At 50.1% G+C, this 25690-nt stretch overlaps 1 protein-coding gene across 2 annotated transcripts; it reads right to left on the bottom strand.

The window, feature by feature from the left end:
* Positions 1-643: 643 nt before the first annotated feature.
* Edn3 (endothelin 3) lies at positions 644-24090 on the bottom strand. 2 transcript variants are annotated; one of them, XM_075963270.1, is made up of 5 exons: positions 23454-24090; positions 22660-22948; positions 5250-5426; positions 4282-4338; positions 644-2229 (listed from the first exon to the last, which is right to left on the bottom strand). In XM_075963270.1, the coding sequence occupies exons 1-5, from the start codon at positions 23503-23505 to the stop codon at positions 2193-2195; spliced, it is 612 nt and encodes a 203-aa protein (XP_075819385.1). In that variant the 5' UTR covers positions 23506-24090; the 3' UTR covers positions 644-2192. The 2 variants fall into 2 exon arrangements, with proteins under 2 accessions (XP_075819385.1, XP_075819386.1); XM_075963271.1 differs by having other exon boundaries at positions 5250-5422; positions 23454-23874.
* Between the last annotated feature and the right edge of the window lie 1600 nt (positions 24091-25690).

Raw genomic sequence — 25690 nt, 5'->3', positions numbered from 1 at the left:
GTTGCTGGTTGGCGGGTTATTTGGTTGGTTGGTTGTTTTGTTTTACAAGACAGGGTTTCTCTGTCTAACAGCCCTAGCTGTCCTGGAACTCTCTTTCAAGACCAGGTTGGCCTCGAACTCACAGAGATCTGCCTGCCTCTGCCTCCCAAATGCCAGGATTAAAGGCGTGCGCCACCACTGCCCTGCAAGAATCTTTTAAAAAAGTTTATTAGAATGCATGATAGATAGTAGTAGCTTTTTAATGGCTCTTGCAATCCTTCCACCCTCCTATGCTCCGCCCCTCCTTCTGCCAAACAGCCTTCCTCGCTCTCACTTTTCTGCCCTCTGTGGTTTTGCTACTGTGGTCACTTGGGATCATTGACAAACACTGTGAGCGACAGGCCTGTGAGTGTCACCCTGTGAGCAATAGGTCTGTGTGTGTCACCCTGCAAAGGCTGTGTGGGTGTCAGGGGAAGGGCAAGGGTACCAGGGAAGATGCCGACTTCCTCCCAACCTGCTTTCCAGCTTCCTTGATGTTTATATTCCAACACCCCACCCCACCCATGTCTTGTTCTATACTTTCCCAAACTGCGGCTCCCTCCCACTCTCTCCAGATGGATATGCAACTGTGTACGCAAGGCAAGGAAAAGCCACAAACCAGAGCGAACGTCTAGATTTTTTTTTAATTATTATGGATTTGATGTATCTTCTGAGTGTTGTTACAAAGAGTAGATTTGTCTTTGAGATACAATCTGGCCACTGAGCCAAAAGAGTGCATATGTGATTTAAACATGCTAGCTAGAGCTCTAAGGAGTATGAGTTTGGATCCTGAACATGATTTAAATTCTATCTGTCTGTCTAGCTACCTATCTACAGTGCCTTTACTTTGAAGAGATCCCATAAAGGAGTTAAGTAGAAAATAGTTCCCCAATAAATAATTACTTCTCTAAACTGTACACCCCCCCCAGCAAACCATCACTCTCACCCTCCCCTCCCCAACAGACGGGCACAATCACACCTGGAATAACTTAGGAGGCACTCCTCCCAAGTTCAACATCTGGTTAAGGCCCCACTTCACACACCGGCTAAAGTGTCTCCGCATGGTACCCTTGGCACATGCCCAAAGATAGGTCCTCATTGCTGTGAAGCCTGGTGGGGAGGTGGGCAGACTGTCCCCAGCTGGGCCCGCATAGCCGAGTTTACATGGGAACTCACGATCCACTCCCCAGCGCACACTCTCCATGAACACAGCAGAAAGAGTTCAACTAAAAGATTTTAAAGCATCAGGAGTTACAATTCCCAGTTGTTGCCAATTATATAGATAAACAGGAATTTACATAATGTACAAGGAGTTTGTGTTTCCAGCTTATTTCGCAGTCACTCCCTAAAGATCCACATTTATTCATGAAAGCAGATATTTAGCCTAATAGCCTTGAGCTGGACTCTCCTCGGGGCAGCTCCCTGCAAGGCCATCCCGCAGAACCCACAGCTCTTTGCTGGGTGCCCCGGAGTTCAAAACCATCAAGAATGTGTTTTCTCTTGTTTGTCTCACAAACGTCGAGGTCACTTGTCTTCCTTTTCTTCCCACTTTTGAGATCCACGCTTTTGGTGAGTACCAAGCACAGCTAGACATTTCTGTATCCCACAAACTGCAAGTTTACAGACTACAGCTCAGCTAGGACTGGGGTCTGGAGCAGACAGAGGTCTTGCACCCTCTAACTCGGGCAGGCCTGGCAGGCTGCAGAGCAGGGCTGCTCCGGCCACATGGGTGTCCTGATCTTCTAGGAGATGGGCGTGTGTTTACTTCTGTAAAGAGCCAGCCTGGTGTCCACTTACTCTCCAAGAGGAGTCATGTCAGAAGCTAGTCAGTAGCTTTCAGAGTTAACATACCTCCCAAACAATTCCCCGTGAAACCGGAGCTGCAGGCATCTGGCCCCCGGGGCACATCTGGGATCATTTTTCCCATTAGGAAGCTGGGGTCTTCTGGACTTGGGCATTCTTGGGGTAGGGGTGTACTGGAAAGTGGGGGCTCTTTGGGTGGGTCTTTCTTTCTTTTTCTCCCACCCCCCTCAGGTCAATTCCCTCCTTGTCCCTACAGAGGAAATTTGAACTGTGTAAGTAAGCACAATGTCTCTTTCCTGGAAGGCAGTTGGCAGGCAGGGAGAGGAGGGTGAAGTTCTCTGCAGGAAGCAAGAAGCATTGGTAGCAGACTGCTACAGCCGGTGGCCTTTATCTGTCCTTGACTTCAACCTATTTCAAGGAAGGAGAACAAAAGAAAAAAGAGGGGTGTCACTACAGCAAGGCTCTTCCGAGGCTGCACACAAAGGTGTGAAAAGAATAATAGCAGTGGGCGTGGCCACTGGGAGGCCTTCCTTGGCTGTTCAGTCTTCAGTGTGACTCTGGCCATTATTAAGTCTCACAGAGAAGCAGGGAGGCTGGCTGAATCAAAGACGGTCCTCTGGCAGAAACTGTCTTCTAAGAACTTTACATGACTTAGAAGGTTCCGGAATGCTCCAGTGGGACTCCTGCCACCAAATTCAACCTCATTTTTGACTGAGTGTGTGGATGGGGTGAAGGGGAGATCACTTCAGGTGTCGTCCCTCAGGACCCCTTTTTTGGAAACAGGGTCTCTCTCACGGGGACCTGGAGCTGTTTGCTTAGGCTGGGCTAGCTGTCCAGAGAGCCTCCGTGAACGGTTTCTCTGCCACCCCAGCCGTCACTCTCAGGTTTGCACAATGAGGGCTTGACTGGTCGGATTGTCTCTCCAGCATCTTGATCTCAGCCTTTGATCACGTGACAGAACAGGCATAACAGCATCACGTGTTTTCTGCACACAGCTCTTATGATGGCTGTTCTTTGGATAAGTCCCAGAACATCCGTCCCTCAGTTCCCCTGTCTGAAACACCCCTCCCTCCCGTATCCTGTATCCGTGTAGTTCCTTCCTCACCTCCTACTTCTGTGCTAAGGTCACCTGGCTGGTGAGATGGCTCCGGTCTACCCAATCACAAACCACAGCCCCCCCCAGCACTTTCTAGCCTGTTTTCCTGTACTCCACTTCGTAGTGTCTACATTTGTCTGCTGTCAGCTTTCACCACTAACAAACTAAAGAAGACCCATTGCCCCATTCTCTGCATGTCCAGGATAGTGAGGACCCAGCATGTAGCAGGTGCATGACAGGGCTCGGCTGAATGAATGCATGCAGAAATTAATCAATGATTCGATGGATCGATAGCTTTAATCACACTGTGCTCTCACCAACAGAAGTTTGGTTGGGGTAGAAAAAAAGTGATAAAGAGAGAAAGGAAAGAAAAAAAGGAAGGAAGGAAAGAAAGGAAGGGAGGGAGGGAGGAAGGAAGGAAGGAAGGAAGGAAGGAAAAGGAGAGAGGGAGGGAGGGAGGGAGGGAGGGAGGAAAGGGAGGGAGGGAGGGAGGGAGGGAAGAAGGAAAGGGAGGGAGGGAGGGAGGAAGGAAGGAAGGAAGGAATGAAGGAAGGAAGGAAGGAAAGAAGAGGAGGAGGCTGAGTGGGGACCAGCTGGAATCTGGCACATTCTCTCTGAGGACCTGCTATCTCCATGATCTCTCTGCTTCCTTCCATTTTCTCTAGACCACTGGAAGTCATCTCGTGAATTTGGGAAACTCCTGTGTGCAGGCCTTGTTCTGATCTCCCCTTGGTTATTCCCTGTTAGACCCGAAGCCTCCTCCAGGTTATTATTATAAAAATAAATTACCATCCCATTGCAGATGTGTGGCTGAGCCATTATTGATAATGATTTCTGATTGATAGAATTGTCAAATAAGCCCAGCCTGGTTGCAGGAAGCCCTCAGGAGTGCTTAACCCCCCCCCCCAAAAAACCAACTCAAAAAAACCCAAAAACAGCACACAACAAACAAACAAATAGAAGCAGGTATTAAAACAATAACAAAATGAGCTGGAAATGGGGGTGGGGTCTACTGCCCATGTGTGGAGAAATAATTTAACAGGGATCACTCTGTTAGAGAAGCAGAGGCCAAGGTGGGGTTGACCATCTCAGCCCAGAGAGCTGTAAGAGCAGCAGGTAGCTGGCTTGGCTGTAGCCGCCCTGAAACGAAGAGGTGCACAAGGTGCCCCAAAAGCACAGAGGGTTTACTGAGGACCGGAGAGGGGACAATAGCCACATGCATCAAGAGCTGACAGACCAAAAGGCGCCAGTGTCTATTGGTGGGGACCCCTGGAGCTCTGGAGCCCCAATTGTCACTTATTGAGATCAGATGCCACCTCTCTTCACCCACCCTGTGCCCCTGAACGAATGCACCCCATCTTCACCTCTGACGTGCGCCTCTGGTCTCCCCCTTCTCTCCTGCAGCTGGTCTCCAGGAATCACTGTGGGGACACAGCAGTTTTTCAGAAATTAGTATTTTCATGTGGTTGGTTTTGGGGTGTCAAATTACGACTTCCTCTTCCCCACCAACAAGCACATTAGTATATTCTCCAAGAACTGAGTTCCAAGCACCTACTGTAGGACTGAGGACTCAGTGGGTGGACGTCTGAGTACCAACACACTTCTCACTGGATTCATAAAACCCCAGTTGGAAGAACAAAAGAGCAGCAAGCACCAGGCTTTCCAGATGGCAGAGCCCAGCCCTGTGGATACCACGCCCGCCCGCTCGACTTTGGGTTCTCTCTACTCAGATTGTTGGGCTCATAAAGGAGGATACAGGAGTCTCATGGCCAAACCATTCCACCCTTCCTTCAGGCTGATGACAGGCTGTTCTGCCTGTGGGGACTTCATGAGTCTTCGCTCAGTGTGAAGGGAGAGAGGAGCCAAAAGCTTTCTGTTATCTAAGGAACAGTGGTCCAGGTGGCCACCCCAGGGCAAGCATGGTGGCTTCCACTCAAAATGGATCTATGCGCTTCTCTGTGCAGCTGAGAAGACCATGCAGTTTCAGACTCGAAGAGGAGATTCAGGGGCTATAGAGAAATCAAATGGGTAACCCAGGTCAAGGGGTCCTTTGAGTGAGGTGTTGAGAATATCAACTCTACTGATTGCTGTTTGTAAAGAAACTCAAAGACACATGGAGATGGGTGGTGTCTTCACTCTTTAAACGTTTCCAACTCATTCTGGCTCTTTGTGGAGCTCCAGGATGCAGAAGCTTTGGTCTCTGCTCTGAAAGGTAAGGGCAGTTGAGAACCTGGCCAAGCCACCCTTCGCCCACTGTGTGAAGCCCCAGGTTTAGCTTTGCCCGCCGGTGACCTGTACCAAGACATGAGTAGGATTAGCGGGTGTGTCATACCTGTTGATATCTGCAGTGTGTGCACAGAAGAGTGCACAGGCCTTGTCATCTCTTCCCATACAAGCACAGCGCAAGCGTGTCCGTGAAGAAGGCTGGGAGCTGTTTGGAAATGGCCCGGAGGACCTCTTTCCTCGAAGGCTTCCTCTGTAGTTGGACAGTCCATAGGGCACAGTCTGTCTGCAGAGCATGGAGAGAATGAGGGGAGTCTGTCCTGGCACTTCAGGGCTAGATGGGAACCATCTGGAGGGAACCAGCATCCAAATGGTTGGCAGAGATGGAGAGACATACAGGAGGCCCAGGGAAGAACTGATTGCCCCTACAGCCATACAGAATTGATACACCTCACTGAGGTGCCTGAAGCCAGGCTGCAAGCTCCTCCAGGTACACTGTTGGGTTTCACTCTGCTGTGGGATGATACTCTTGTACACTGTAAAGATTTGTCACTTGTATTAGTTTAATTAAACATTGCTTGGCCAGTAGCGAGGCAGGAAGTATAGGCGGGGCAATCAGATTAGGAAAATTCTGGGAAGAGGAAAGGCAGAGACGCCATTACCAGCCAGACACAGAGGAAGCAAGATGAGAATGCCTTATTGAGAAAAGGCACCAAGCCACGTGGCTAAACCCAGACAAGAACTGTGGGCTAGTTTAAGTTGTAAGAGCTTGTTAGTAATAAGCTTGAACAATATAGGCCAAACAGTTTATAATTAATATAAGCCTCTCAGAGTTTCTTTGGGACTGAATAGCTGCGGAACCAGGTGGGACAGAAATTTCTGTCTATATCTCTCTCTTCCAGATCAAACTATGCAGACTCCTGCATAGCAGGTCCTAAGAACCAGCCCAGACCTCTAGCCCATCCCCAGGTAAAATCCTTGCACACAAGGGCCTGAGTTAAGCTCTCAGAATGCACACAGAGCTGGGTGTGTTGGCATGTGCTTAAACTCCCAATGCTAGGGAGGAGTTAGGACAGGAGGATCCTTGGGGCTTGGTGGCCAGTCAGTCTAACTGTTTAGGCCGCTGAGAGAACTGTCCCAAAGCAAGATGGGTGACTCCTGGGAATGACGCCTGAGGTTGACACCAGCCTCCTCATGCACACGTTCACAGACACACTTACCCATGAACCACTGGACTTTCCTGCCAAGAACCTGTCCTTCATTTACCCAGTGCTCCTGACAAAGAAATTCGACCTGACCCATGTGCTGGTCCTTGTCTGGGGCCTGACTCGGTGCCAGTAAGACCTTCCATACCTGAGGCTGACCCTAGCAACTTTAGTGCTCACTGAATGAACTCCAGGGCAGGCCTTGCAGCTGGCACTAGGGAAAATGGGGCAGATGCAATTACAGTTCTGAGAAATCCACCCTGGCCCCCAGATGCAGCTTCCTCAAAGAGACAAACACCAGCGGGTATACTCGATGCTCTCGGGGAGCCGTCGCCACTACCTCGGTGGGGCGGCTGAGAACAGAATTCATGGTGGGAAGGTCTTATTGAGCAGCAAAAAGTGTCTGAAGTGACCAACCACTTCTGGTTATGGCCGGGATTGGGAGGCGTGTCATCTAGGGCAATAAATGTTTAAATCTGGTTTTAAGAGCGAGCACAGCCCAACCACGGCTCATTCTCCCGAGAAAAAAGACTTCTAGAGTTAAGTGAGAAAAAGTTAAAACCACATGCTTAATTCATTAACGTAACTGAACTTGGTCTGGGGGACACATTACTAAGAATCTGAGAAAACTTCTGGGGCCAAAGGCCCTTTTCCAGTAAGTCAGGGCCTTCTTGTTCATCCCCATTTCTCTGAGTCCCACAGAGTATCACCAATTATCCACCTCAAAGGGTGGCCTCGAATCCTCTCTGTGTTTTCAAAATAAAATCAAATTGAATTTCTTTTCCTTAGAAGCACGCAGCTATGAAGGCTTTTGGGGGTCTTGAGGAGAGCCAGGCTGGGTGGCCTGTGGGGATCAGATGCTCACACAGCAGCCTGCTTCCCTGCTGGCTTGGAGACCTAAGAGAACCTCACCCACCCCCTGCCCCTCTTGCTTTTGCCCCCTCGCTACCAAGCACCCTAAGAAGCAGAAAAGCGAGGTTCCCTGCCAACCCAGATAGGCCCAGCTGCTGAGCGCTGCGCAGGGAGAAGGAAGGTCTTATTGGAGTTTTTCTCAGGAACAGGAGGTGGGGGCGGGGAGAAGAATAATGTGGTCATTGTTGTGGGCCCAGATTTGGCTGAAGGTATATTTTTCCAGTAACAGGGTTACAGTAAATCTCTAAGTGTTGACATTAAAGCAGGTCCTCTGCTTCTTGGTGGAAATCACACATGAGGAACAGCCTGGCTCCCATTTCTCCATTGACATCGAGACCTGCAATCTTGAGATGGCTGTCAGTTGACTGTGCAATTGGTGGGCACAGAGTCACTCAGAGGAAGCCGAACGCTCTGCCTAAAGTGTTTTAAAAGTAAGGGAACCAGACGACTGCGTGTTTGTTAATAGAGATGTGTTAGCACTTCCCCAGCAGCCTCAAGAAGAGCCCTGTACAAACGCCCCCGACAGCTTCAAAGAGTGTTTACAGAGCTAAGCCCCTCCCCAGGGGATGGAAGGCTCTTAGGAGACAGCCAGAGCTCCTTGGAGTGCCCTCCCCAGTGAACATGTTATAGTGTTTGGAACAAAAGTTCAAACATGGAGGCCCACCTACTCCAGATCTAAATAGTAAAAGATTATTGGCCAATTTGATAAATGCTTCTAAGAGTCCTGTCTCCCAACCTGGAAAAATGACATTTATAATACCTCAGAATAGTCGTCTTGCAGTAGGGACCCAGGTATTCACTGGAGTTCTCAGATGAAATATGACAATCAAATCAGCACTGACAACCTTGCTTCCATCCGGCTCCATCCCACACCAAGGCTGCCTCAGCCATTCCCAGGCTGTATCCCAAGATCTGCTGCTCACAGCCTACCAGCACCTGTCCTGCAGGTTGAATATGTGTCTGGGCCCTTTGTACTCTTAAGTGTCAGACACTAGATAGTGTCCACACACCGCCCTAGAAGGGTCACAGCTCAGAAGATTCAGGTAGCTGTATCCCAGGACTCAGAATACAGGGAACGCTGTTTAGAAAGTGTGCTTTTTAGTTCAGAGTCTCCTTGCAATGGGTGGAAGATGCATGGCCAAAGGAGGGCCACGGGTGGGCCTCTACATCAGGTCTGGGAGTTTTCTGCCCAGATCTGACTGCCGAAAACCTGCTCCTCACAAACAGAGAGCAGAGCTGGGCATGGGAGCTAGCACCTGTACTCCCAGCACTCAGGAGGCGGCGACGGGAGGATGGACGGTCAAGGCTAATCTTGATTACATAACAAGGTTGAAGCCCGGCTTGGGCTATATGACTGTCTGGAAATCAAAGTCAAAGTCAACAAAACAGAGCAGGGAGCTGGCTTTTTACTTCTTCTATACTAGTCCTGGACCTGACTCAAAGCAGAATAAGAACGAGGGAGGAGGGCCACTTCCAGTAGACCTTAACCTTAGCTACACGGACCAGGGTGAGCTCCAGAATGAGATCTGGTCTCAAGAGAACAACCGCCATAAACACACACACACACACACAGAAAAAGCAAGCAAATGAACGAAGACATTGATTGAGCCTCTGGTTGCTAATTGTGAGGTGATCCCAACTTAACAAGACCGGATTCTTTGCAGCTTAATGAGTTCAGTCATGGAAAACACATTTCAAAGAAACGTCACTGGCCAGGATTATTTCAAGTGTGAAATATAGATACATCCATGCCTATAAGAATTCACATGCTACTAGGAGATGAAAACTGATAAAAGAGAAATGTCAAGCATGTATGTTCAGGCATAGAAAGCATACAGAGGGCAGAGAGGTAATTCCATTCCTAACTTGTAAAGTGTTTACACAACCAGCACCCCATCCTCTCAGTATACAAAAGGACTGTCAGGCATTTGCTGGAATGAGATACTGCACAGGAAAACGTTCAGCAAAGAGTTAGCAGTGGATGAAAATTAGGTCCTTTGATTATTTAATTGGTTTGAGAAGTTGTGCTACATCTATAGAAAAATTCCACTCATCGGGCCTGCTGTGTTTGCGATGTGTGACTAAGCAATAAAGGAACCAGAAAACCACAGCAACACCATCCCCGCCTTCCCTCATTCTGGTAGGTAGGTCATGCACCACCGCCCACCTCACGAGAATCATTTGTGTTACCACCCTTTGTCGCTATCCCCTGAATGAGCAACGTGAACTACTTCATAGCGGAACCCTGGAAGTGGAATTCAATTGGCAGAGAGCCCAACTCTGACAGCCTACAGTTGAGCAGGAGGGTGTGAGAAGGCAACTCCTCATAGACAGGCAGCCCTTGCTTCTGTTGATGTCAGTTGTACCACAGAGGCCCACACAAGAGAAGCAGATGAAGCGATGGATAAACAAAACATTCTCCATCATACCTACATATGCAGTATCCACTGCTCTGTGCGTTTGCGTAATAAATTATCTCTCAACTTATGTACTGAGAACACTCATCATTTAATCAGCGATGAAGATGCCAGAATCTTATTTACCACAGTGTCTTTATTTTTCAAGTTTTCCCAAATGTCATATATAAATGTTATTAAATATTAAACTCCCCAAACGCCTGCATTCAGTCTTCATCTGCAGTGCCACAGCAAACATGCTCCATTCATCTTGCCATGAGAAGTTTTCAAACAAGGAAAATGACCTTAAAACAAAACAAAACAAAAGTTTCTGGTTCTGGGTTTTTTTCCTAGAGAAATGAGTGAGCTCTGCCCTTCTAATAGTGAAGCTGGCAGCTGCATGTGACGTGTAAGGACCGACACAGATATAACAAGGGAACAGCTGGGAATCGGCAGATGGGCATCACCTGCTGAGTTCAAACCCATGAGGGAAGTGGATCAAACGGAAAGAAATAGCGTTCTTCGCTTCCCCACTGAACGGCATTTAGCAGCACGTGCTGGAGAAGGGTCTGGGCAAGCATATTAAAGCAGACAGAAGGGCCTGCATACGAAGCAAGGATTCACATTCAGGCTAGCATACTGGCATGGTCAGCGGCCTCCATCCAACAGTGTGCTGCTCACCTTCTCTTGCACAGCTCGGGGTTATCTGGGAAGCAGCCCCACATGCCTTGAGCTGGTGCAGAAAAGCAGCCCACTCAACCCGGGGCTGTAGTACTTGCGATAAGTTTCTGCTTGGTTATTGCAGATATGGCTATAGTGAGCATCTCCTGGGCTAGTGGCTTCTCTCAAAACATGAAGCCAGCCAGGCAGAGAGAAACACTGACAAAATTTGTGCCTATTATTATTTTGTTATATAAACAGAGTTGTTGTTTTACGTTAAGAAAAAAAAGAAGAAGAAGAAGAAACCCAAGTTCTGGTTGAACGTCTCCGCAACAGTATAGAATGCTCATTCTACTCTCGGGAGATGTGTCAAGTTCACGATCTGTCTCCTTTGGTTCATGCATTCTCTTCTGAAACAGGCAAGAAAAGACAATGGGGTAACCCAGCATGCAGTTCCCAGTGCTTTGGGGAGCATGCTGGCACCAAAAGGAGAAATCAATGGTTCCCAGTAGCTGTGGGTGGTCAGGGGACAGAAGCATCACTTACTTCCCAAGCTCCAGAGAAACCCCGTCTGAGGTCCTCGTGTGCTGTCTAGCCATGGCTCAGTTTTGGATTCTAGCAAAGCCTTCGTTAGCCGGAGCCACTTGCCCATCGTCTTAAACCTTCAGGCAAGGATGGTGGTGACTTCCATCTTGTTTACTAGCTCTGAAACACTAGTCAGTTAGAACTGTGTTCTCTTCAGTGTGGCAAGATGCGCGAGTGCCAGAGAGCAGCTCTCATCATGTCAATAAACATCTATTAGATGCCTACTGTGTACAAAGGCATGGGATGGGGGGAGACAGCCTTGGAGAGAGGAGCCTTGCTACCAATGATGGGACGTAGAAACTTTTCCATCCAGAGCCTGGGGCTCATATCAGGGCTTCCTGTCTCCTTGAATCCAGTTTCCCATGTTCCTTTGGGGACTCATCCCTCCGGCTACCTGCCTCAGTTTCCCCTGCTGTTCCTCAGATGAGCCACCCAGTCTCTCTCCCAAAATTCCTAATGACGGGGTACAAGGTCAAAAGGCATTGTGGGGCTGCTCAGTGCCAGGTGGCTCTACCCAATGAGCTTGGACCCTATACTTAAGAGTTGGCAACCACACTCTCAGGTATGACAAGAAGGCCTCCAACTCTCCAGGCAGAGACGTTTTTCACTGCACCAATAAACTAAAGAATTAGGACAAAGGCAACACACTGAGCTGGCTGAAGTCCTTTTTTTCCATCTGTGCCATGGTAAAATGGCAAGTTCGATGTGCCATCCTTGAGCAGGTGGAAGCAAACACATTACCTGCCTCCATCCCTCCGCCCAAAGCCCAGCTCCAGACAATTGGTTGAACCAATTGGGATCCTTGAGGTTTTCTTGCCTCCTTCCTTGCTTGCTCGTCAAGCTTTTACAAAAGTCTGCTATGGGTCAGGCCTTACGCCAGACCACCTACAGGGTGGCTTTCCAACCTCTAAGGATAAAATGGCACAGGAAACCTACATTCCACATGTCCTCAGTCCCCAAGCAGGAAATACGCATGTGCAGTTGCTGCCTGCATAGGATCTCATCCACACCTTTTGTTTCATAAACATGGGGGCAGAAAACTGGCCACCTGCAGCTTCCTTTGCTTCCGCTGCAGATCAACGTTGAAAAAGCCCATGGCAGAGTCCTTCCAGCCCCCTGGAAGAGCTAAAGACTATGGAGATTGCAGAGCTATGAGACACCAAGGGTCCCATGCTGGGATTGATGGGTGACTTCTAAGACAATTCTAAACAATGGTTATCACTATTGAGCACTGACCCCTCACCATCAGTTCTGAGACTGGCAGACATATCTTCTTCTAGAGGTATGGTATCCTTGGGGACTAGCCTTGACACTATCTCCTGGGGTCAAAACAGCAGAACTTTGTCCAGCTGAGTCACTGACTGTGTCTGCCTGGTCACCTCTGCACACTATCATAACGTCTCAATAACAAGTATCTGCTCCGTGATGAGGGTGATGTCTCCTCCCTGTCGCCTAACTGCACAGAATGCCTTCCTGGCTGAGTAGGTTTCTACTGTTTGGGTCCTACATCCACCCATTTTAGGAGATACGCTTAATCCCCCTCCCCATGTTGGGAATTGAACCTAGGGCCTCCATCAACTAGAAAAATGCTCTACCACTGAGCCAACTCTTCCACCATGGCTCTATGCTTTCTTTTCCCTACTATTACTAAGTTGCCTACTCTGGCCTTCAACTGATTGGGTCACTTTTAATTTCCAATCCTCTCATCTCAGCTCCCCGAGAAGCTGAGATGCCTGCCATGCATGCCAAGATGTGGTAATTAATCTTAATTGTCAACTTTATTGGATTGCAAAACCCTAGGGGATTAGTGGTCAGAAGGCTCTGACCTAATCAAAGGATTAAGCCCTGGCTGGAGTCATAGCATGATGGCGTCCCTGAGAGTAGATATAAAGTATTAGAAGTATGTCACTGAGCCCTGCAGGGGTGGCTGAGGCGGGTAATCCCAGCACTCAGGAGGCAGAGGCAAGTGGATCTCCAAGTTCCAGGCCAGCCTGGTCTACAGAGTGAGTTCCAGGACGGTCAAGGCTACACAGAAAAACCCTGTCTTGAAAAAACAAAATAAAAAAAAAAAAAACAAAACCAAAAGAACGAGGGGAGGAGAAGGAACAGGAGGAGGAGGAAGGTTACTGCGGAGAGGTGTGTCCCTTCCCATGAACAAAGCCAATCTCTCCTCCTCCTCATGTTAGTGACTGTTCTTCTTGATGTGTTCCAACAGCGGGCAAGAGCCAGCTAAGGAAGGAGACGTTGGTTTAGGGTCACCATTCGGGAACACAGACTATCACAGCGGGCAGGGCTCCGCAGCGGGAGCAGGCGGCAGCTGGCACATCGCGCTTGCAGGCAGGAAGCAGTGAGGGATGAACACTGCTGCTCAGCTCATTTTCCCTTTTCATATTCAGCCCAGGACCCCAGCCCACGGGTTGGTGCTGCTCACATTTAGGGAGCGTCTACCCACCTGCAAACTCCCTCAGACATGCGACAACTTTCTCCACTAGACTAGCTGCTTCTGGACCATCCAGTTGACAGACAATATAAAAAGTTGTTTTAGATGGTTGCTATGGCGACGGGAAGGCAAACCATTAGTGATAAGAGGGGTCTCCTTGGGAGAAGTGTGGTCTTCAGATTGCTCCACCTCAGGGTAACTAGAGGGACGAGGCATGAGCCTGACTGGAAGTGGCCCTCAGTAGGGAGGCTCCAGGCAATCTGATGACTCTCTGAGATCCTAGGTGAGTTTCTTCACTGCTGGAGGACCTGAGAAGTGGCATGTTGTTTGGCTCCTTAGAAAGGCCACCCAGCTCCACATCCCACCTGGGTCTTTTCAAGAACCCTTGCTGCTACACAAGCATCATCAATGGAACCATCTCCAGAGAAAGCCCTAGAACGTGACTCCAAAGCAACCACAACTCAGCATCATCCCCCCTCCCCCCCCAGCCCCACCACTCTGAGACATTCCCAGGATCTTACCAACCATGTTTAGAAAGCTTTTACCCAATTGGGCCTTAGAAAAGCAAATAAGAAAAACCCAAAGCCACAGAAACCATCAGCTCCCAGCTCAGTGGGACACAGAACTAGCTCTTGCTTCTTCACACAGAGGGTCTGAGGAATAGAGGAGATAGGAACACACTCTGGCATGTTTATGGGGAAACTTAAGAGTTAAGGCTTTGTTTTGCCCTGAAAAGTCAAGAGAAATAAGGTATGTAGAAAATAAGACGTCTAAAGAGGCCTGGAGTAGCCAGCTTCCCCACCACTGTATGAACAAAGGCATTAAAGGAGCTAGAGTTTCTCCAGCCCCGCCACCCCAATTGACCATGGCTATCTCCAAGTCAGATGTAGGCACAAGACCTGGCTTCATTACAATTTTATGCAAAGCTGTAGACAGATGGGGCTCAAACTAGCTGCCAGACATGGAGCCAGGGGAGGTAAAACGGAGCAGGTATTGGAAGGAGAGGTCCCCGTAGATGGGGTTTTCAAAAACGCTGACACTGTCACTTCTCCCTTTAAACCACCCATGGGATGTGAATGGCGCCCACCCAGCTACTTTCCAGGAGAGTCCATGTCAGGAGGAAAAGGTGACCCAGCTTGCTTAACAACATCTCATTATGACAAGGTCTTGCTTGTGGATTGTCCCAGTGCCATTGTGCGGTGCCAATAAATCCAATACTTCCCTCAAACTAAAAATATCTGGGTCCCTGTTAGAGACAGACAAGAGGCACACAGAGAAATCAGGTCTGTGTTCTCAGTCGCTTCTGTCTTTCAGCAAAGCAATTTTCCATCCCCTATCCTCCATAGGCCATTTGTCCCTCTGGCCATCCTGTCTCTGGGCATCTGGAGCAGACTAGGAAACAAATCTGTCTCTGGTTTTTAGCTTACTGGGTCGGGATACAGGACTCTGAGCCGAAGAGCCTGTCCCAGTCACGGCTTATTAGAGCCTCTTGCTAAGTCAGCCTCAGAAGGCTGTGAAGAAGGGCAGGCTGAGTACTGCCAAGTTCTACAAGAACTCTTGGCTTTTAGAGGCTGTGCCAGGGCTGAGGCAGATGTAGCAGGACGGTCCTGCCCTGATGGTTTATGCTAGGAAGACCTGGGAACTGCTGGGAATTTAACCTCCTCAACTGTGCCTAGGTAAGCAACCTGTTCCTACAGCAACCATCAATCATCACATCTGGCCATTCTGCAAACCAGTTCTCCCTTTGAGCACAGCTGAGGGGCATAGGTGTTTGCACCCATGTAGGTATGTTGAGTGTGCATGCATGCACATGTGAGTTTTTGCATGGATATGTTTCTCATAGATGTGTTTCACACCCATGGTACTCACAAGGATCAGGAGTGGGTCATTTTCTCAAGTGACATAGAACTGAGTAGGGGCTCAGCAGGGGCTCCTGCAGTATGGAATGGACCCTCTAACAGCTCCCCAGCAGATGTGCTGAGAGCCAAGGGTGCAGCTGGGACTGAGAGCTGGAATGTTGAAGTCAGGCGGGTCCCAGCCACTGCCGTGGAACCTCCTTGAAGAAAGCATTGTTTACCTCCCAGCTTCCTTTGTTTTAATTCTTGTAGGAATAAGCCACACCAGAGATGTCAGGGACTTGCAAAGGCCTTCAGATTTAAGGCCAAGTTCCTAGATGCAACGCCCCTTTCATCTAGCAGAAATCCAAAAGCTCCCTTGGGGTCACACAGGGTCACAACCTCTTACCAGTCTTTCTTGCTTCAAATCAAGCTGCCTATGTGTTTCAGGCAGGGTTCAGCGGCATTCCAGCCTGGCCTGACTTTGCTTCCAGGCATCTCTCACCCTCCTTGACTCAGGGGCTTTCAGTCAGTGGGAACTCAAGGAAAGGTCACCTTGAGGGGCAGACCTTTGCAACCTACTTGGAAACTGAAACCCAAGGTTCTCAAGAAAGGCGTATTTCTGTCAATGATCTAAGAACTAAGTTATTCAAACTCACACTGACATGCAAGGTGTTAGACTCCCGAGGAGGAGGTGGAAACAGATGCGTGGAAAAACACAAGCTCAGGAGTGGGGGCAACTGGGAGTAGTCAGAACCTTGATCCTGGCCTCACTGCATCTGGCTGGCATCATTTTCTCCACATCCCTCTTGAAAGCACACCATGGAGTTATTTCGGAGCAGCCCCATGTACATAACCTTCTCTGCATTACTTCTGGTGACCCCTGGTCCCTTGTACCTGCTTCAGGGCCTGGGTCTGGAGTGAAATTGAGAACGGAGTTCTCAACCCTGGGGGTTGTCAGCTACAAATCTCTTCTTGGGAGTCCACTAGACTCTCCCAGATAAGAAGGCAGGCCTATCTTCCTTTCAACTCCCCATGAGATTTAATGGAGAGACTCCAAACACAGCCTTTACCTTGCACTGGGCAAGGTGCCACCTAGTGTGCCAAGGGAGCCTGTCCTGGGGACCTCAGGGAGCACTGTGCCCCAGTCCCCAAGCCTTCTGATTATTTACCAAGAACAAAGAGGAGCAACAGGAAATAACAGGAGAGGGTGGAACAAAAATCCCTTCCCACCTGCAACAACCTTTGGCCACAGGTGTCTTTATGGTGCCTGCTTATCAGCCACTGAGACAGCCAGACACGCCTTCTCCCAAGGTCTGCAAACCTTTCTGCTAACTGGACAGCAGTTAGCAGACTGGAAGCAAAGCCTCCGGAAGTGCTGCAGGTCTGAGAGAGACAGAGGGTAGGCACTTACTGGTAGGTACTCCGGGCCAAGAAAAAGATCAAAGTTAGATGGTCCAAGAAGTCGACTTCTCTAGCACTTGAGAAAGAATTTTCTAGTCATTGATGCCTTCCAAGCATGGGATGGGAACTAGCAAGACAGCCAGTCCACGGAGAGGTGTGTCTGAACTGATGTGACGGCTACATTTTCAAGACCTTGCATGTGACGAGCGCAAAGCATGGTGCTGACCAGTCCCCAGATACTTGTACTGGTCATTTCATAAACTTTTCACTCTCTAAATGCCATGAGTCTTTCACCCAAAGTTCATGAGAATCTGGACATCAAGAAGGGATGGATTCAAGCAAACCCACCCACTCTCTTCTCTGCAGACCCTTAGTGAAAGCAGCAGGCAGTGAGGAGTGGGGCAGGGCATGGCCTTAGAGAGTAAATGTACATGAAGCAACAGTCGGAAAAAAGAAAATCCCACTCAGAGGATAGAGCCAGTGGGCTATCCCAGCATCTCCATCATCAGATTTAACCTCCCGGTATGGCAGGCATGCATAGTACCATCTCTGAGGGCCCACGCGGGGCTCTTGAAGGTTAACAGGGAGTCATGTTCTTCTCAAGTCAACATTCTGCTTCCAAAATAAAATGGAGGGCATGGGATGGACCCACGATTTGTGCTTTTGCTTATACATTTCTTCATATTTATAATAATAATCCTGCAAAGAGCCAGATGTGTTATCCCAAAGAGTCACGTATGTGGATCAATATCACTGCTGCAAAGAACAAAAGCAGCGAGAGATGAAAGCCTTGTCCCAGAGCCCACCCCACTGCCATGGTGACATGGCACCCATAAAAGCGTTTCTTGGGAAGGGGAGATGGCTCAGTCAGTGAAGCAACACATGCCTGAAGTTCTGAGTTGGGAATAGTGGTATTGTGTCCATAATTTCAGTGTTGAGAAGATAAAGACAGGGGGACCCATGGAAGCTTTTGGGTGGGCACCCTAACTTAATCTGTGAGCCCCAGGCCCAGTGAGAGACTCTGTCTCAAAAACTAATGTGGAGAATGCCTGAATACAACACACAATGTTGACCTTTCACCTCCACTTCCATGACACATGTAGGCATACACATATGAACACACACACACACACACACACACACACACACACACACACACACGTCAAATGCATGGACGAAAGGGTTCATTACAGCCCAGAAGGGAGGCCTGTGCTGGGAAAGGTGAACGGAGGGAGTCCGGGAGGGCAGATCCAGAAGCCACACACCTGCGCTAAGTGTCCCTGTAACTTCAGGAAATGACCCAGCCTCCTGCAAACTCTGGAGGAGGCACACTTACACGGAGTCGGGTAGCTCTCACAAAGTGATGTGTGACCAATCCACACTGCCACTGTCATCAGGACTAGTCGGTTACTCATTCCACGTTCCCAACACTCTCAGATAAACGCATCTCCAGGACCAATCCCACCAGGGCTGGCTCACAGAATAGGGGGACTTCTATTGGGATCCCCAGAACTCATGAGGGGAAATACAGCTGGCTCCAGTCTGCAGGAAACTGTGACCCCCGGCCCACAGGCTCCATTAGGATCTTCTAACAGTCGGGCAGACTCTCTGAGAAGCCTGCTAAAATGCCTTTCTTGAAGAACAGAGATGGTAAAAGTGGGGTATGTGCTTCTCTGTGGTAGAAGACTTTCAAATGCAAGTTCAACTGCGGCACTGGCTGTTATTATTATCAGTCTACCCTTTGCTTCTTAGGGGAGGGAAAGAACCCAAAACAAATGGCATTCCTGTGGGATTAAGTCAGCATGGCATGCTTTGGCAAAGGTTGGGCGGCAGGCTAGATGTCTTTAGGAGAAGATAGTTGGAGTAACTCAGGGAGACCCCCTTGGTCACTGCCCCACCACTGGAAGCAGAATCTGCACCCATACAGAGAGGAAACAGAGAGCTGATGGCCCCTCCTACCATACAGAGAAGATGGCCAGGACTCAAGGGCAGGGCTCTGGGCTGCTGGAGTCTGCCCGCGAGCGAGTGAGCGGGAGATCAGAGTTACCAGTCTTTCCACGACAGCAGTCACGATTCCCAACGGCTTGCTCCACTCTTTCCATAAATACATTCCTGGTGTCAGCCATGTGGCTCAGATTTTTGTTTGGGAAACATGGTAGCCATCACAGCCTCACAGGGCCTCCCTCAGATGTCCCTAGGGGATTAACAGATGGTAGGTCCCCTGGCGCAGAGTTGGGGAAGCACACATTGGGCTCTTTGCTGGGTGTCTTTGACTGCTCTGTTGCTATTTGTAGGACTGGTTTACAGTCAGCTATCCACCTCAGAAGGAAACTGCCTCATAGATCCAATGTCTCAATGGGGTTAATTGTGTCTCAACGCCCAGTTGCTGAGTCAAGCGCCAGTCTAGAAGCTGATGTGAAGGTCCTTTTCAGATGTTGTTATCACTTTCATAGTACCCTCTGAGCCAGCAGATTGCCTCCCACAACCTAGATAGGCCTCATCTCACCAGTTAGCAGCGCAAGAGTCAAGATGGAGGTTCCCTACCAAAGATGGAAGTTTGAGTCTAGGTTCCCTTTGGTCTCCAGTCTGTGTCACTACCTCCCACTGGAATTTTCAGCAATGGGTAGCCTTCAGCTGGGATCACCTGAGAGTATTTTCTCTGTGTCTACATGTGACACATGCAAACCCTATGGCTTCCGTCTCTCTGGTGAGACCTGAATGGTCCAATTCCCCCCCGCCCCGTCTTGAAGATAGGATATATGTACTTTAAGTACACACGTGCAGGGAAGTCTGAAGCATGCAAGTGTGTACACACGTGACATCCCATGCATTCCCCTCCCCACTCCCTATATAAGGCTTTTGAAATTTCCAGGACAAGATGGGATGGGTTTTCCTTGGTTTGAATCTTGTCTCTGTCTTTGTTGACAACATTTGAATTGCTTGTAGCTTGTGGGGAGTTGGAGTTCCTCACACGTCCAAGACAAGTTTTCGGAGGACGTTACTGTGCCATCTGTTAGTTATGATCTCAGATGCCAAAAAGTGCAACTGCGAAAGGGAGAATGCACTTCTCTTTGGGGCGGTGGGCTTTGCCGGAGAGCACAGGAGAGTTACGTGTAAGGAAGGCACTGGGAAAGACAGGCACCTCCACAGTGCAGTGACGTGCAGGGTCTCTGAAGAGGGCCACACACACTAGACAAAGAGACCTTCTGGGAGAGAGAAAGCCCTTCAGACCATAGTCACAGCAACAGTTAAGTGGAGGAAACACAACCGGGTTCAGGGTTTATCTAAAAGTCAGCCAACATGGATGGAGCATCTATGCTGAGAGCTGCCGGAAGAGGCTGATTGGGCTCAGGGTGTGAGAAACATGGGAGAACCAGAGAATCTCAGATCTTCTTGGGAGAGTAAAGGTCCCTTGGGCCTAAACTAGCAGTTAACTTTCCATAAAGACGTGGAATGGGGCTTGATGGCCACTTCGAACATCACTCCTTCAGAGTGTCGGATGTAGAACCAAGCCTACCCTCAACATGATCCTCATGGTCCTCACTGGTGCCCTTAAAAGACAAAGGCAGAGGGTGGACTTGATCTCCATGCAATGGAGCGGGCAAGAAGAGGAAGACCACAAAGAAGCAGAAATACCCAAAGTCTAAGTCCTTAGTTTGGGAGCAAGGAACAAGGCTCCTCCTCTAACCTGAGCAGTCAGCCACAAGGACCAAGAGCAACCACATCCTGGTGGGGCATCTGGAGAATGAGATGAGGTCTGCTTAGGACAGAGCTAATGTGAGAGGGAGGGCTGAGGCTGGGGGATGGGGAGTAGATATGTGTGTGCCATTCGGTACCTTTTCAGATGCTCCCATTCCACTGGAGGCCCGCTGAGCTTTTTCTCTCATAGTACCTTAGTCCAAGCATTTTAAAGAGAGAAAATGGATCTACTTAATAGAAGTAAGGAGAGAAGGATTGGATTGGAGAGAGAGAGAGAGAGAGAGAGAGAGAGAGAGAGAGAGAGAGAGCGCACACATGCAGGAAGAGAATAAGGCTATCCAGGAAACATCTCCCTGCTAACATATGTATCTTGTTTAAATTTCCAAACTCTCAAGTCTGGCAACTGTCATTTTTCTTTCCCAAGAGGTTGAATGGGACACCAGGACACTGGGTTCACCCCTTTCTCCCCACTGCTTAAAGTAAAACGAGGTGGGAGAAGAAAGGGCGAGATCAACCAGACACCCAGAAACACTCCTCAGGTGGCTGTCCTAGCAAAGACAGAAGACCCAGAGCTTCGTTTCTCACCTCACAAGACAGTTCATAATTCCAACACGGGACCTTAAATATCTCTGGTGTTTACAGAGCCTCTGGACATGTCCCAGTCCCCACTTCCTGCCCAAGGAGTGCTCAGGGGTCTTGAAGACAGGCAGAAATCTAAGGTGTTTTCCAATTCCTGACTCCATCTTGTCTGTCCCTTATTGCTCAGTTTCTTCTTTCTCCTATGAGACTCCAGCTAAGACTAGAACCCAGAGCTGCTATTGATTGCCAAGTGTCCCCATTTCTTTGGTGCTGATTGCCCAGTGTCCCCATTTCTGTGGTGCTCATTTGGTGGAACCATGATGGCAGATGGTTAGGAGTCAAGGAAAACAATGGTCAGGGGACTAGTGGTTCTAAGAAGGGAAGAGTCTGAGGCTCGGAGAACCGAAATCAATCTATAACTGCCCAAGATGCATCCTTGTTAGCCTCCCATCTCCCCATGGTGGGCTGATAGTTTGTCCAAGGGCCTCATCAGACATAAACGGAGAGTAAATGATGCATTGGGGTCATCTACAGAAGGGACCCAGGAAGCTCTCGGTCCAGCAAAGGACAATGGAATTCAATACAGCAGCAGCCATGATTAGACAAACCCAGGGTTCACCTGAGCCCAGGACCTATGCAGGGTGGCTAAACCAACTCTGTCTGCCACTCAAAGTAGGGGAGATTTCAGACCTACCTGGATGTGGTTAGACATCTTGCCACCAGGTTCAAAAGACACTGAACCCCACAGGGACCCTCTCTCCTGTGCACGGCATCATTGGAATGTCTAGGTGGGTGAGTGGCTCCTCAAGGCCACTCCCCACAGATCTCTGAGATGGATGGGGCTTTGGAGAAAGGGAGCCACAAAGAAGAATAGTCGGTGACCTTTCTAGGCTGAGGATTTGCACCTAGACATCCCCCAGCTCCCAAACTAGAATCCTTAGGCGGGTTTGAGTAGAAGTCCCTGGAAATGCAGAGAACACCCAAGGAACTGACTTTAGCAGCATCCAGACCAAGTCTAAGATGCAAGCAATGCAAGAGACGAAGCCTGGAGATGGTGGCCGGAGCAAGGTCAAGCCACCTACCTGCTTACAAGGTGCATCTTAGTGTAGCATGATCCCAGAGGTTCAGTGCGAGTGGAAGACAAGACGGCCAGGCCCTCCCTGTGCCCCCCAGCCCCCGCGGAAAAGGTGCTCCTCACCAAAGGCTGGTTCTAGACTGCATCAGCACCCTACTCCTGGGTCCTTGTAGAGTTTAAGAGATTTTAAGAGTGGACAGAGGGGCCCTCTGTGGCCATGGCTGTTGACTCTGGGGTCAGCCCTGGAGAAGGGCAGTCCTGTGAGGCTCTTGTGTCACTCTGGCTTGACTTCCAAGACCAGAAGGGAAGGAAGAAACGATTTCACAGGATGGATGCCATCCGGGTCTGCCAAGCCCACCTTCCTGCTCTCCCCTATGCCCCAGGATGTTCGCCAAGAATTCCAAGGAGGGTTAAGAGCAAGACTCAGTCCACTTAGCCACCCCAGGACTGGAACTCAGACACTTCTCAGGCATCTAAAGCCCCTGCCTAGCTCCCTGCCCACCACATCTCAAGCCCAGGATTGAGTTTCTCTGGGGCTAGGTCCTCAGAGGAAAGGTGAGTCACCCCTGACCTGTGATAGGACCTATGGTGGCTGGAAACACTGCAAGATTTGACCTCTATATCACGGCAGATTCAGGGGTCTGACTAAGGTGGGCTGAGGGCCATGCAAAGAACCTGACGCCTCAGGTCTGGCACAGAGCCATGCTCCTACCCCCCAGGCCAACTCACTCAGGGGTGTTGATCCAGATGATGTCCAGGTGGCAGTAGTAGACGCACTCCTTGTCCTTATATGTGAAGCATGTGCACCGCCGGGGTCGGGGGTGTGCAGAAACCCCCTGAGCCTCCTGCTCCCCAGACCTGCCCAGTCCCCGTTCCGGACCAGCACTTCCAGGACTTGCAGGCTGTGCAACTGTTGGGGCCACAGTCTCTTCACAGTTCCCCTCTGAGCCAGCTTCAGAGGGGCCCTGGGACACGCTGGTTCTGCCAGAGCCCCTAGGTTGGGGGCAAGGCACAAATCCTGCAGGAGGCAGATTGAAGGGTTCCTAAATTGCTTAGCATTCACTACCCCCCTTCGCACCCCACAAACCGGAATGAGAATCAACCAAACTTCTGCAAAGTCTGGGGCTGGTTGCATTTCCCCTGCAGCCTCCAAACTAAGTCAAATGCCTAGAAAAGTTTGCAAAGCTCTCTGCAAACTCAGAAAGAAACAAAAAACTTGAGTTATTTTCAGTCCCTGTGAAGTCTGAAAACTACTTGCTCTTGCTGGTGAAAACACGATTTATTTATTTATTTATTTATTTATTTTGTGTAGTCTCTGAAAAGTGCCCAAAGTGTCCCAGACTGAAAGCCCCAGACTCAGTGGAAGTAATCATTGTGTCTTCAGGCCCCTCTGCCCGTCCCTGGGAGACTTGAGGGTGAAGAGTCAGGCTCACTTAGCTTTCCCGCAGCACAGACCCGCGCCTGGCTTCCTTTTGTGTGCACTCCCGCGTGGAGAGGCGCGCCGCCCCGCCCCTCCCGCTTACCTGCTGCGGAGGTCACTGTGAGCCCGAGAAGGAGCCACAGCCCCGGCTCCATGAACCCTGGTCAGGCGCCGGAGCACCGGGCCTGGAGGGTGGCCGCTCTCGAAAGGGCACTGGAATCGGGTATAGCTTTCGAGTCCTGCCTCTGCCTGAGCTGCGCGTCCCGGCAAAGAGTTAGTTGCCTGCGGCGGTCACGAACTTTCAGAGCGCGCTGCCCATCCCTGCGCAGGGCTGGCCGGCTGTGGCTCGGCTTTTTCTGGCTCCCGCACCACCCCCTTCGCCTCCCCGCCCCTCCGAGGGGCTGGAGCTGAGGCGTCGGGCCTTTGAACCCGGGGCGCACGGGGGTCGTTTTCCAAGCGCAGAGGGGGGAGCCGACCAGAGGCGCATTTGCCCCAGGCGCACCCAGAGCCAGCAAGAGGCGGGGACGCCGCGCTCCCCGTGGGTGGAGTAGGGTGGGGGCCCCCGAACAGCTGCACGAAGGCCACCCTCTGCCCCTGCGCACCCTGGTCACTTACACTCAGATTCACACGTGCAACACCCTCCCCAGCCCAAAGCAACCCTACCCCACACCAGGAGTTCCAAGAGCATGAAAGAGCTGCACAGAAGGGCTGCAGGCTTCTTGTTTGTTTGAAATCAGTCTGTGTGAAAGACCTGTTCACCAGTGGCTTACCCTTGCTGAGGCCTACTCGCCAAGGCTTTGAGTGTACTTTACACTCCTGATTCATGGGTGCTCAGCCAGCTCCCTGGCGGCTGAAAGTTCCGGTGGCAGATGGGGCAGTGGGCCCAGAGCAAAGTTAGGAAGATTCCATTGAGCCTGAGGTAGCATCCCAAGGAGTTGCATTTCCTCACTACCCATTCAGTGAGGAGGGGCAGGTGCTCCTACCTAGAGACACTCTCATGCCTCAACTGCCCCACAGGTGGCTAACTTCTCAGGACACTCTGGTGGTTTAATAGGTCTGCAAACCTTTAAAGGTAGATTTCAACGTCATTCCTGCCCCTCTACCCCCCACTTTCCAAACGTCTGGCATTCTAAAAAGTAGAATCCTCAGAAATGACCAGGTAGCTCTCGAGGCAAGCCATGAACCGGATGTAATTTTCACGAACTGGCTCAGTCTCTCAGGACATTTGCCTGCTGAACACAGCTACCATGCCAGGGAGAAGCCCAAACCAGCCAAGCAGAGAAGTGCCAAGGGGGATTCTACCTAAAGGGACGCTGAGGCCTCACAGCCAATGCCAGCTATTGGCATGGCGTGAGTAGGGTGACCCAAGTCCCTGCCTTCAAGGATGCCAGCAGGGGTGGTCAGCTGGTTTGGGCTGCTTTCTGTCCCAAGTCCCTTCGACTGAGGGTACATGAAAACCAGAGATGCACCGCTCCCAATTCCGAGGCCTTGGAAGTCCCAGCATGCCCTCTGTCTACCATGGGTTCTCTTTCTTGCTCATGGATGGTTCTGCTTTAATAGTGGTTTGTGGTGGGAGGCACAGGTACTCCCCGGGGTCTTATTTATCAGGTCACCAGCCCTATTCTTGAAGTCTCTCCCCTCATGACCCCGTCACCTCCAAGGCACCACCTCCTAACACAGTCATCTTGGATGTTAGGGTTTCAGCAGGTCAAGGGACATATCTGTCATTGTTTCTTCCCCTAAACTATCCATCTGTGGCTGTGGGCCCTGACAGGCCTGTCGTCTTCCCTGGCATCTGTGGGCGAGGCCAAAGCAAAGCAGTGCCTGGATCAATGTGTGCCCTGGGTCTTCACTCCAGCTGAGATAAGAAAGGTTAAAGGTGGAGAAGCAGGGTTAAGTACAACAGGGCAGGCAGAGCCAAGGCAGCTGGCCCTCAGAGGAGGCGGCGCATTGCAGTGACCTGGACACCACCATTGTAGGGATTCCCGAAGGCCTCTCCATTCCTGTTCTGATCTTGCTGCCATCCCAGGAAAATAGTGGGCATCTCCTCAACAACTTTCCAGCCAGCACTTCGCTCTCCGTGCCCAAGGAGAGCAGGCAGTGGGTGGACGCTGGGCAGGACTGGAGCCCAGCTGGGTTTTAGTGATGTTCTACACTGCTCTTACGTGGGCTCATTTTTATTTATGGCCACCAATGCTGGCATTCCTTGTGTCATAGAGTTAGAACATTCCTTTCTAAGTTCATTTCATTAAATTAAAGGGAAGAAATCTGGATAGGAACACACTGTAACTCACGGCTCAGATGGTTTGGTGGGGTGCAAAATAGCACGAAGCTGCTTTG

The sequence above is a fragment of the Microtus pennsylvanicus genome, chromosome 2 (genome assembly GCF_037038515.1).
Source record: "Microtus pennsylvanicus isolate mMicPen1 chromosome 2, mMicPen1.hap1, whole genome shotgun sequence".
In the NCBI taxonomy this organism is placed as follows: domain Eukaryota; kingdom Metazoa; phylum Chordata; class Mammalia; order Rodentia; family Cricetidae; genus Microtus; species Microtus pennsylvanicus.
Note: the sequence above shows the minus strand (reverse complement) of the source record. Positions and strands in the feature narration are given on the sequence as shown.

Coding starts and splice junctions, on each gene's coding strand:
- Edn3 (XM_075963270.1), bottom strand. CDS start 23,505: ATGGAGCCGGGGCTGTGGCTCCTTCTCGGGCTCACAGTGACCTCCGCA. Junction 22,949..23,453: donor CACAGTGACCTCCGCAGCAG/GTAAGCGGGAGG, acceptor TGCCTCCTGCAG/GATTTGTGCCTTGCCCCCAA. Junction 2,230..4,281: donor ACCAGAGGCGCACGTCAGAG/GTGAAGATGGGG, acceptor TCCTTGAAATAG/GTTGAAGTCAAGGACAGATA.